Below are 12654 nucleotides of genomic sequence, written 5' to 3'. Positions count from 1 at the left end.
TTGAGAAAGTGATGACACAATACCATCTTGTATTTGCACTGTGTGGAGTATCTCATGATCTCACCTTCACTATATATCCTCCCTTCCCTTTTTCTCTTTCCAGTATTCACCCAACATGACGATGAGTGTGTGATTTCCTGTTTGTATTTTTTATTTGGGCTTTAAGTTTTGTTTAATTTTTAAATCCCTGGTTCCTTTTTAACCCCCGCCACCTCGCTACTCCGCCCACGACACTCGGACCTCACCACACAGCCCTCTGGGATGCCCCGTGAGCACAGGACTCATATGAAGGCGGTTCATCCCAGGAAACGGCCCCAGAGCCACAGGAAGAACTTGTTGACTGACACTTCCTGCCTCCCGGACTTCCTGTCTGGCTCAGGACACTGACGGGGCTGAACACATGTAGGACGGCAGGTGTGTGTCACCGGTCTCCCCATACTATAGCAGACCACACTTCGTCTTTATGAACTCACTCCACTTTTTAATTGAGTTTTTTTTATCTTGAATGGATGCAGTCGGAAGATATCTGATACTTTATCCTCCATTTTATTGTGTACATTTGTAATGCAAAAGGAAACTCACGCTGATGGGTTTGGCAACTCGTTATTCTGTGTATGTATTGTATTATTATGAATTGTTGATTTTTAATTTTTTATTAATATTGTAATGATGGTTACTGATTAGGTTTGTTTTTTTCGGAAGGGACACATCGTATGTAAACCGTGATTTGGAGAAAAGCACACACCCATAATGCACAATAACATGACTTGCAATCTGTGCTGCGTTTTGTGTTTCATCTCTCGTTGTTTCAATTCTCATTGCCACACATTTGAGAATACATCTCTGAAATACAGCTGTGTAAAAGCGCAGTCACAGGAGACGCCATTTTTGTCCAAACATCTGAGGATGAGAAAGAGCCATCAGACACGACTTTGGTTAACCGTTGAACTGTTAGTAAAGGGTCAAAAACATTGCAGAAACGGCTGTTTACTGTGATATACTCAAAGACGACTCCATCCACGAAAGACAACATCTTATACTACAGTATCTGCGCTAGGGTTTTTTACACTTAAAATACTTAACCCCGGGTTATTTGGTTGCATGTTTTACGCTGTTTATACTTTACCCCAGGTTAATAATTAATCCTGGATATTCAGGTTTTATGTGCATCTGTGCACCATTCCTATTTGCAAATTTATAAAGTAACAAAAAAGGTGACAAATATACCAAAATGATACAAACGCAGTTTGCTCTAGTTGTTTCTGAATCACCTTAAACATGCAAAAACAAATTGGTCGCTACATGGTCAGTTTAAAGATAGGATACCCCAGGATTAAGTGCGGTGTGAAAAGCCCTACATTTTTCAATTTATTTATTTGTTTTCTTTATTAGTTGATTTATCATGCACATATTTTGCATGCAACTCTTCTGGACATATTGTACACTTGTAAATATGCCAGTCTTAAGATACCTCCACAAGATTTGCTGACCCACGTTTCCTCCTGCATGTACAGGGTGACAGACACGCTGTGATATTTCAGTACTGATGAGATTCCTGTTAGCTGGGTGCATTCGTAGGAAAGGTCCTGGCGTGGGAATAGACTCCTGAAACACATTTTGTTTATTATAAAGGTACTGTCCACACTGTAAAAAAATATTTGTTGGTTCAACTTAAAAAGGTAAGTTACCTGGTTGCCTTAAAATATTAGTTACCTCCAAAATGTAAGGCAACCAGGTTAATTACTTTAAGTTGAACAAACTTTTTTACAGTGCATGAATACAGTGTTAATAATAATTGTAAATGTAAAGTACAAATATACGCTAATTAATATAGGCTACACTTAATATACATATTTGTCAGCGCATATGTTAGCCTGAATGGTCAAAATATGTAAAGGTGTCACTGGGGCGCTACCCTTTCAAAAAATACTGCTTTGCAGCTAAAGTACCTCAGAGATAATTACAGTATTAGCATCTCAAACTTACATATTGGTACCAAATGTATGCATATGTGTACCTAAGGGTACATGTTAGGACCTTTTTAAAGGGTACGGGTACGTATTTTGCTATTTTTTACAAATTAAAATTTTTCACAAAACAAAATTGCAGTGGCCTGATATAGAAACACGAATCACCCAGAATTTACGGTGGGATTAACTGAGAATTAAAATAATGCATTTTATTTATAGGCACCTTCAAGGGGATAGTTCGGCCAAAGATTATATTGGATCCATGATTTACTCACCCCCAAGCCGTCTGAGATGCATATGTCCATTGTTTTTTAGACTAAGACATTTTCAGTTATTTTAGAAAATGTTTAAGATCTTTCAGTTAATCAAATTTTGAGTTGCGGGGTCCACCTCCTTCGGGTCCAGAAAACGTGCATCCATCCTTCACAAAGTGGATCCAGGCGACTCCACGATGATAAACGGGGGCCTTCTGGGGGTGGTCCGCACCGTTTTGTTGTAGAAATATCCATATTTAGAGCTTTATAGACGAAAGTGGCTAGCTTCTGGTAACGCCGCCATCTTAGTCGCGTCCACATTCAAGATGCAAGCGTACGCAGTTTACGCAGAAAAGTGCGTACACTACGCTGAGACTCTTTTCTGAATACAGAGGAGTTTAAGATGGCGGAGTTATCGGCAGCTGGTTGTTTTCGTTTGTGAAGTTTTGTATATGGATATTTCTCCAGCGGGACGGCTTGGATTGCCCTCGGAGGGCCTTTGTTTGTCATCGTGGAGGCGTTTGGATTTGTTTTGTGAGGGATGGATGAACATTTTTTGGACTTGAAGGACGTGGACCCTGTGGCTTTACATTTGATTAACTGAAACATCTAAGACATTTTCTAAAATAATCTGAAAAATGATATGCATCTCGGACGGCTTGGGGGTGAGTAAATCATGGGTTTAATATCATTTTTGGCCGAACTATCCCTTTAAAACATTCAGTGACACCCTTACGAACTAAATAATATACATATAACTAGAATATGTATGTTTTTTTTCAAAAGTGTTTTATTTTTGCAATTTTTAAATATTGCACTGCAGCTTTAAATGGACCATGTGACCTGGAAACTGATCACCCAGTTGTCAGCAAAGACCCTTCTAGATGTCAGTGGTTTTAGCCACATCCTCTATCTAACGTTTGCCAGCCCTTCTCTGAGCTTATGGTTTAGGAGTCACTAATACTGTATGACGTGACCTTCTGGAATTACCGAATAACTGTATTTCATGACATCATTTAAGGGGACGTATAATGAAAATCTGACTTTTTCTATGTTTAAGTATCAACATAGAAAATGTGATAAAGTACAACCCTATAACTTAGTTTTGGTACACCATTCTCTGCAAGCATGTGAAAAAAGGTCATTGAAATGTGACTCCCCTTGTGATGTCAGAAGGGGCTAATACCGCCCTTTAATCTGCACTATCCAACCACGGCACTGCTATTTAGTGCAGAGATCAGCTCATTTGCATTTAAAAGGACACCCCAAAACGGCACATTTTTGCTCACACCTACAAAGTGGCAGTTTTAACATTGTGTGCTAGGACTTAACATATGTACTCTGGGAACACCAAAGATTTTAAAAAAGTCTTGTGAAATGTCCCCTTTAAGAAAGTTTTGTTTCATGTGTCATAGTTTTTGTTATTTTTTCATGTCTTTTTGTTTTTGTATTTGTTGTGCATTTTAAACAAAATGTGTTTTTGGAAGTATCGGTGTGAAATGGGTATTATGGGTATTTGAGGAAACTGGTAAATATCAGAGCTAAATACTACAATCCACCTGCTGATATGTAAATACGTTCGTTTTCACTCTGACACACACACACACACAGAATCTCCGCTTTCAATTTCTCCTTCAACATTATGTACACAGACAAACTCGAGTTTATACGGTGTATCTTATTTTATTACTTTATTTGTTGTAAATACTGTAAAATGCATTTTGATATCATTGACATGTTTTGATATTTCAGTCACTACCAATGAATACAGATCTTAGGGGGAAAATGTAAAGAAAAAACCCGTCTTTGTAGTTTAAAGAGTCACTGGTCTCTGTCTACGCGACTCTCAAATGTACAGATGAAATAATCATGCAATGCAAATGTAAAGATTTTGTCAGCTTTTGCCTTTTAACCATAGAAAGTTAGATCAGATGTTTAAACTGGACGTGAATACGCTTCACATACAGTAGACTAGACATGCCTGAAGATCCAAATGCATCTGTTCTCTTTCTGATGATGTGTGTATTTTCCGGAAAGCAGCCCACCTTTTAATGCAATGCCTATATGGATATATACAAGTCTTTACATGCAAATGTGACCACACATCACAGTCTTTACTATGAAGGATTTTTATCTATTTCAGTAAAACAAGCAAAAGTAAAAAAAAACTTATTCAGAGTAAGGATTAAAGAAGGAATAGAGGAAACTTTCTTCCTGTTATCCTGAGATTCTTTATGGGTTTCAGTCTCTCCTCGGCCGATCCTTTGTATGTAAACCGCTCACATTGTTGGCCGTCTCTGTAACTCTATTGTGCCGCTGTACAAGAACTTTACCATTGGCGAGGATGTGAGGTCCGGAGGGGTTTAATATACGGGAAAGAAAAAAGTTCTCCATCATTCATTGTTTTGTCTGGCAAACAAAAAGCAGTATTGAGCAAAACGCAGTCTGTCTCCTGGGTTTGCTTTGTATTTCATGTTTAGGATAGTTTGGATTCTTGTCTTATAGGGACTCTTTCTGTCTTGTGTAGTAAATTAAGACGTTCTTTGTGTTTCTTTATATTGTAAAGTTTCTTTTAGATGATATTAAAAAAAAGGATGAAAAAGTGTAATAATGTATTTTTTTCTTTTTGTTTTATTTTTCATGGAGTTGTTATTTTTTTGCTTGTCCCTTTGTTGTAGATACAAATTTAAGACTAATAAAATAACATAACCCCTTTTACCAAGTGTTCCTGCTCTGCCAGCTCTTCTTAATTTATTAAAACTTTCATTTTTTTTAAATGTGTGAGTTCTTTTAATGCCTCCTGTTCTACTTTACTTGCAACAACTGTCAGACCTGTTCATTTTGGTAGCTTTAATTCCTGTGTCCTTAAACCAAAAGTAGTCAAAGTTTACACATCTGTCTTACTGGAACTTGGTTTGTTGATGCTAGTGTGGACAAACCATTTCAAAGGGGCTTGTTTTTTTGCCTTCATGAGCTCTATATTTTACATTTATGCATTTGACAGATGCTTTTATCTAGAGCAGTGCATCACAAGGTGTATATTTTTTATCAGTCCCGAGTTTGAATGACCTTTTGTGCTGCCAACACAATGCTCTACTTCTAACTATACAGAACCATATGTTGAAGTCCTATGTTTTACTTTTTCTACTATTTACGGGGAGCTCAAACTAGTCAAACGAACCAGGCTTTGGGGGTCAAACACGCCCGGCCGCGGATTGGTTTGGATGGTGTAAGTATGCCCTTAGGGAAGTGTAGGAAAAGTGACCAATAGGCTGCAATTAACTTAAAGGTGCAGTGTGTAAATTTTAGCGACATCTAGTGGTGAGGTTGCGAATTGCAACCAATGGCTTAGTCCACTGCTCACCCCTTGCTATTGAAACACATAGAGAAGCTAAGGTAGCTGCCACTGGACAAACATGTAATCGTCTGAGACAACTTAGTAAAAAAAATGTCCGTTAAGGGCTTCTGTAGAAAAATGGCAGCACAAAATGGCGACTTCCATGTAAAGGGACCCTCTTTGTATGTAGATAAAAAGGTCTCATTCTAAGGTAATAAACACATAACGGTTCATTATGAAAGGCCTTACCGGTATATACCCCTGATAATATAGTTTTGTATATTATTTTGCATTTCTGTTAAGAGATCTTTCTAAAAATTACACACTGCACCTTAAATTTAAGCAGTTATGGTATGAAGTCAAAATGCATTAATGACATTAAGGCCTGGTTTCACAGACGATAATAAGCTATAGGCCTTAGTTAAATTAAAATGTATATAGGCATCTTTTATAAACATGCCTTAGAAAAAGACGTTACTGGTTTGTATGAGACACATCTATAGCACTGGCATATTTTAAGATATGTCAGTGTAAGTTATTTACGAATCATTCCAGCCTGCTGTTTACAATGTAGGCTACAATATTCTCACAATGAGAAAGAATAGACAGGCAGTGGTATGTGTTTTTGTTTATTTAGCATGTGTACCAACCTTACAAAAATTAACCATGTTTTTGTGGTAAAAGTGTTGTAACCATGGTTTTATGGTGTGTTGATTACTATCTGCAAAACCATGGCTTTACTACACTAACCATGGTTGTCGAAACCATGGTTATTTTGTGGTTACCATGGTTTTACTACAGTAACTATGTGTTTTTGGTTTTAACTGTAGTAAAACCATGGTAATTTTCGTAAGGGCAATGTGGGACATGCAAACAATTGGAGATTATTTCAATGATAGAGTATGTATGTATAAATCTGATAATTCATATATTTACAAGATATATTTACAAGCTTATCATGGTTTACCAATATGATTTAAAGAGGCTTAAAAAATGTTATTTTGTGTATTTGGTATAATACAATGTGTTCGCGTGGTTTATGGTTCAAAAACACATTATTTTCCACATACCGTACATTTTTGTAGCTCCAGATACCCCTTTCTTCCCTGATTTTGTACAAGACTCATAGATTTGAAAAGCGCTGTGTACCCAAATGGCCAGCTAATCTGTACATTGATTGGCCTGAATACCTCTGACGTCAGCCGGAAATGTGACGCTCCTTACTATGTTTGAAAGATTTGCTCACAATGCAATGCTAACAGGAGTTAACTTACAAGCTGAGTGAGTCCAAGTGGGAGGAATTATGATAATGTCAGGTCTTGTCTACATCATCAATCCCAGGACTGTTGCCTACAATCCGTGTTTGTTGTAGTCCAAGAAAATAAATTTACGTTGGAGACGATAACTCGCGTCATCGTTTACTTTGGGGTATGTACTTTTAGCGTATCATTAACATAGGCTACTAATACACGCTTACACACCAAAGGAAATGAAAATTTGTGAATCGGACAATAGGTGCCCTTTAATTTGTATCATTGATATAATTTATTATGTGTTTGGCTTACTATCTTTAGGTCAGGGGTCTCCAACCTTTGTGCGAGCAAGGGCTACCATAATGGATAAAACAATCTGAAGGGCTACTTTTGATGTAGTCCACCTAAAAATGTTTTGCTACTTGTTGATTTTATTCTATTTTACTTGTTGATATGTTTTATCATTGTTTAAAACGTTAACATACATAAAAGAAGCCAAACTGATATAAAAAAAAATGTAGCCTAATAAATATTAAAATTTATGCTATTATTAGAATGTGCTTTGGCGGGCAACTCGCAGATTCCTGCAGGCACCATGTTGGAGACCACTGCTTTAAACTTTATAATACAGGCTTATTTTGATTTTCATTTACTAATTTTTCATATAGTTTTATAGGACCAAAGAGCTGTACAAGTCAATAATAGTAATAGACATTGGAGTAATCATTAATATATATGTACTAGTAAGTTAATTAATATTTCTCTTTCAAATCTCTCTAGTTTAGTAGAAAACAACATTTATGTAGATTTTAATTTTATATAACCTTTAAAAATGCAAATCGGTTTAAAACATTTATTTAATCTTTTCAGTTTCTTTTACTTTATTATTATTTATTTCCATTTGTATTTTTTGCATTGTGTAAACAAGATTAAACGATGATCTATCTTTGTAAACCTAAAGGCTCTCACGGTCTTCCAGACCGCACGGTGGCGCCGTAAACGTGAGATGCTTGAAGTGGGGTTCAAAGTTCATATTACCATCCTCGTGTTGACACTGGAAAGGAGCTGTCTGATCGTGTAAACTTTTACTTTAAACGCAGGTAAGAATGTTTAATCTGATCCACAAAAATGAATTACTGTTTTGTACAGATTTGTAACTTAATGTTGTTCGCGTTATGAATGTAAATCGTATCCGATCTCACATCATAGTTTCAATAATTTATTATTAACAGATTACTTGATATTCGCCATGACGTCTTCACGAACAGAAATGCTGTCGTTTTGTTTTGATTTCGTAAATGACAGCGTTGTGTTTCTGATCGCATTATAAATGAGATCACATATTAATATGTTATGCGTTTACATTATTATTACCACAATGGCGTTATTTGAAATCTCATTTTCATAGCATAAATTTGATGGTTAAGGTTTGTACTTTTTTCAGTAATGTCCCACATGAAAGTAATATACTTAAGTATTAACTTAAGTATAAACTATTGTAAGATTTTTGTAGTATAGTGATTTTGAACCTTTCCATGGCAAATAATAAAGTATTTTCTAGTTTTTATTTATTATTTATTTATCACTAGTTAATATACTACAGAACATCATAGTATACATAAACGAAGTGTACTAATTACCATAATATACTGCAGTAAACAACGTACCATCTACATAAAACTAGTATGCTTCAGTATACAATTGTAAACTATAGTAAAATGAATTAATACTGTAGTGTTTTAGAACCTTACCGTAGTAAATATTTAATTATAATACAGTATTTTTTACATTTATCAATTTACTATAGTTAATAATACTACATAGTATACATTACAAATTACTTTTTCATGTGGTGAGTTTCATATTTTTAATGGGAAATTAAAAGGTTATTTAACAAAACGTTTTAATGCATGAATTTTCTGGATGCTTTATTCTTGTTTTGCAGTGATGTCGTACACGTGCATTAGTTGCCGTGTGCAGTTCTCTGATGGAGAGGTTCAGCGGGCACATTATAAGACAGACTGGCATCGCTACAATCTGAAGAGAAAAGTGGCCGACATGCCTCCAGTCACGGCGGAAAACTTCCAGGAGCGTGTGCTCGCCCAACGGGCCGCGGCTGAGCAGGAGAGCCAGGGCGGCGGGCACGGCTCTGCCTACTGCGCCACCTGCAACAAGAAGTTCTCCAGTGATAACGCCTACACGAATCACATGCAGTCCAACAAACACCAGCAGGCAGAAAGGAAAGCCCTGGCCGCTGCCCAGGAGATTGTTCAGCGAATGAATGAGAAGAATCTGGAGAAAGGGGCGGAGCTAGATAAAGATGCACAGAATGAAGCTCTTCAGAAAGTACTCAAAGAGCAACAGAGACACACCCCTCCTAAAGCCCCTCCAGCCGAGGGACAGGTCAGACAACGGCCGGACAAACCACCACGACTGCAGTGGTTCGAGCAGCAGGCCAAGAAGATCGCAGCGGAGGAGGACGAGGAAGAGGAGCAGGAGGAAGAGGAGGGTAAGAATACATGGCATTGATGCTTTCGTGTGGGTCTGAAGTACTTCTTCCTGTTGTCAGTTTGAAAACTAGTAATAACGTAATTTCTGTCTTTAAATATTTTAATACATTTTGAGTTGTTAATATTATACAAAACAATAGTTATACAGTGAAATGCACACATATATAAATTTAGGTCACGTAAATATTTGTTGAATTGTTCTCTGTTCAAAGAATGGGAAGATGTTGATGAAGATGATGAAGATATGGATGATGATGATGATGATGAAGAAGAGGAGATGGAAGAGGACACTGCGTCGGGGCCGGCTCTGCCCACTGATGCGATCCCAGTGACGAACTGTCTGTTCTGTGGACACCACTCGCGCTCACTGTCCCGAAATGTAGCACACATGACCAAAACACACAGCTTCTTCATCTCAGATATTGAGTATCTGGTGGACCTGAGAGGATTTATTTCATATCTGGGTTAGTCTGAGACTTTGAGTTAGAGATGGACATGTGTTTCTAACTCAATTTGGGAAGTTGGTCTGTTAATTTGTTTGTGCATTTCTCTATAGGGGAGAAGGTCGGTGTTGGAAAGGTGTGCTTATGGTGTAATGAAAAAGGGAAGTCGTTTTACTCTACAGAGGCGGTTCAGGCACACATGATCGACAAAAGTCACTGTAAACTTTTCACAGATGGAGACTCTGCGCTCGAGTTCGCAGACTTTTACGACTTCAGGTGCGGGGTTATTTGTCAGTTACCTCTCACATGTCTAATCCTCTGTTTTATAGTAATTTATTTTGTTCTGCTTGTATCTGAAAATGTATCTGATTTGGAATATTTTACGACACATACTGTATTACATAACCACTACATAAAGTGTGGGAAATAAAACGCATATATGTGTGTCAAAAAGTAAGAATTTAAGGGCTTAAAATAGCATGTTTAATATGTGACTTTTTTGATGAAAGAAACAGCTAAATTTTTTATTATGGGGAGTTTGAGGCATGTATTTAATTGGACGGCTAACAAGGTTCTAGGTTTCAGTACATACCGAACATTCAAGTAGGAATCGGAAGTATTTACAATTTAAATAAAGTTTGTGAAATAATCCTTGTCCGTGTACATTTGCAGGAGTAGTTATCCCGATGCTAAAGATGGAGATGATGTGGAGATGAAGGACGGAGAGCTGCCTGATGATAAGACTGTAGAGTTTGATGACGATACGTTGGAGCTAACTTTGCCTTCAGGTGCTTACTTACTAGCAGGTGGATTAAGATATGAGGAGCTCAGATGCAAAAGCCACTAAACGACACCTTTGTCAAAAATTAGATAATGATATTTACCGAATGCTCTCTGCATTTATTATATTGTCATCAAATAACTCTGCTTCAAATATGCTTTATCCAGGCCTCAGGCCATTCAGAAATACCGCTTTGTATTTCAGAATCCGCTAAACATCACATCGATTTTAGCAAAGTCCTCTTAAGTGCACAGAAGATCAATTAGATGAATGACGGCGCGTGAAACGACCGTGGATCACATTTACTTGGGTCCCTTATAGGGGTGGGAAAATGCATCGATATGCGATGTATCGCTGTCGTTCTTCGATAAGCTGGCATCAAATATCGATGTAATAAATTAAAGATGCAATTTGTATTATATGCGCCGCTAGATGGCGCCAGATCAAATCAATAACAATGACGTTGTTTAATGACGCTCTGAAGCAGCGTGGAATTATGGGATTTGTAGTCTTTAACTCAAGCAAGCGCGTAGCCCGACAGGCGCTATCGCATAGTTCCTGGCTGCGTCCGAAAACTCAAGGCAGTGACTTGTTGCCTCGCTGCCTCATGAGGAAATGACTTCGGAGGCATGAAGGCAGCTCTGAGGAAGACTTTCAGACGCACTTCAAAGCAGCGTGTTTGAAATATAAACAGAGAGTGCCTTTGTGATAACTAATCACATATTTGAAAACTACAATACTAATTTCTCGCTAGAAATGCAATTAAAATGTGTAAAAAGTGAAAATATACCTTTATTTACACTAAATTTGTGCTCCAGTCACTTCCTTGGCCGCCATTTTATTTTTTCGAACTCGACCACTGTTGTCATGTGGTTTTTACGTCAGTAAAGGCGGTGACAAAGGGTCACATGGATATTAACGTCATTGACAGTATGAGACTGCACTGCCCCGTGTCAATGTTTTAGACTTAACATCTAGGGATGAGTGGATATTCCAGTAATGATTTGACCTCAGGCTTTGACTCTTACCCAAAATAAATTTGTATCTACTGAGAATCTCCTGTTGACATCTGATGATACAATGATAGACATATGCTCACTACAAAAAATCTACATTTGCTCTGTATTACAGGTGCTAAGATTGGCCATCGCTCTCTGATGAGGTACTACAAGCAGAGGTTTGGTCTTCAGAGGGCGTTGGTTCCGGCACATAACCAGAAGGCTGTGGGTCGGGTTCTTAAACAGTACAAAGCGCTTGGCTGGGGAGGAGACTCTGGTGAGTTATGCTTATTCCTGTACAGTGTATGAATTTAGATTTGGCTGTTTTTTCACCATCGACTGTCTGTGCTTTGTGTCTCTGGTAAGGGCTTCGTGAGCCAGCAGCAGAAGGACATGCAGTACGTGCGGAGAATGAAGTCCAGGTGGATGCTAAAGATGGGCATGAACAATAATGCCATCAAGCAGACACATTTCAGAGCTCAAGTCATGTTCTAAATCACTTAAGGAAACAGTCAAGAACAGTTCATATGACTTTATTAAGACTTGCATATGTACGTGTGTATTATGGAGTTTATGATTTGGCTCTAGATATTGAGAAATTATGTGCTAGTCTGACAAAAACACCTGACAGGTATATCTGCATGTGAAAACCGATCTATGATATGTGTACCACAGAGATAAAATATTGTATAGCAATATTTCTAAATCATTATTATTATTATTATTATTTCTGAATGACCTAAACAATAAAATGACCAAGAACTGCTTTGATGTTTTTTTTTGTCATTATGAAATTATTATCTTACCATATATGGGTCATTCTTCTATTGCTTTTATTGGGTTTTATTTTATATATTTGTTATGCATTTAAAATTAGTTTAATATGCTATATCCTTTCAAATTAAAGCTTAATAACATGTTTCATTTTAAATATTTTTTCTAAATTTTAAAAACACAGAGATAACATGTGTCTGTGGTGTATTACCAATATTTGAAGTAAAAAGACAGTAACACCAAAGACAAATTAGCCTAAATCCAGTCTTTTCTAAAATGCAGACAGCCATCATGATGATTTCAAGATCTGGGGATATTTAGGAAATATTTTATA

The 12654-nt window shown here is 37.2% G+C and overlaps 2 protein-coding genes across 3 annotated transcripts in view; both read left to right on the top strand.

Annotated features, from left to right (window-relative positions):
- LOC129442895 (single-stranded DNA-binding protein 2) overlaps positions 1-281 on the top strand; it is a 111433-nt gene extending 111152 nt beyond the window's left edge. For both annotated transcript variants that reach the window (XM_055203210.2, XM_055203209.2), the window contains one exon: positions 104-281. In XM_055203210.2, the coding sequence (XP_055059185.1) occupies positions 104-133 (30 nt within the window). In that variant the 3' untranslated portion in view covers positions 134-281. The remainder of the gene's footprint in view (positions 1-103) is intronic.
- Positions 282-7763: 7482 nt separating this feature from the next.
- znf622 (zinc finger protein 622) lies at positions 7764-12312 on the top strand. Its single transcript, XM_073855221.1, has 7 exons — positions 7764-7914; positions 8760-9323; positions 9537-9788; positions 9881-10043; positions 10440-10555; positions 11680-11825; positions 11910-12312. Exons 2-7 carry the CDS (start codon positions 8762-8764, stop codon positions 12039-12041), a joined length of 1371 nt encoding a protein of 456 aa, XP_073711322.1. The 5' UTR covers positions 7764-7914; positions 8760-8761; the 3' UTR covers positions 12042-12312.
- Positions 12313-12654: the final 342 nt, after the last annotated feature.

Source organism: Misgurnus anguillicaudatus, chromosome 2 (assembly GCF_027580225.2).
Source record: "Misgurnus anguillicaudatus chromosome 2, ASM2758022v2, whole genome shotgun sequence".
Lineage (NCBI taxonomy): Eukaryota > Metazoa > Chordata > Actinopteri > Cypriniformes > Cobitidae > Misgurnus > Misgurnus anguillicaudatus.
The sequence above is the reverse complement of the archived record's forward strand: the minus strand, read 5'-3'. Positions and strand labels throughout refer to the sequence as shown.

Excerpts from the sequence above, each read along its gene's own strand:
- znf622 (XM_073855221.1), top strand. The coding sequence starts at position 8,762 with ATGTCGTACACGTGCATTAGTTGCCGTGTGCAGTTCTCTGATGGAGAG. Across the intron at positions 9,789-9,880 it reads AGGATTTATTTCATATCTGG|GGGAGAAGGTCGGTGTTGGA; the intron begins GTTAGTCTGAGA and ends ATTTCTCTATAG. Across the intron at positions 11,826-11,909 it reads GCTGGGGAGGAGACTCTGGT|AAGGGCTTCGTGAGCCAGCA; the intron begins GAGTTATGCTTA and ends TGTGTCTCTGGT.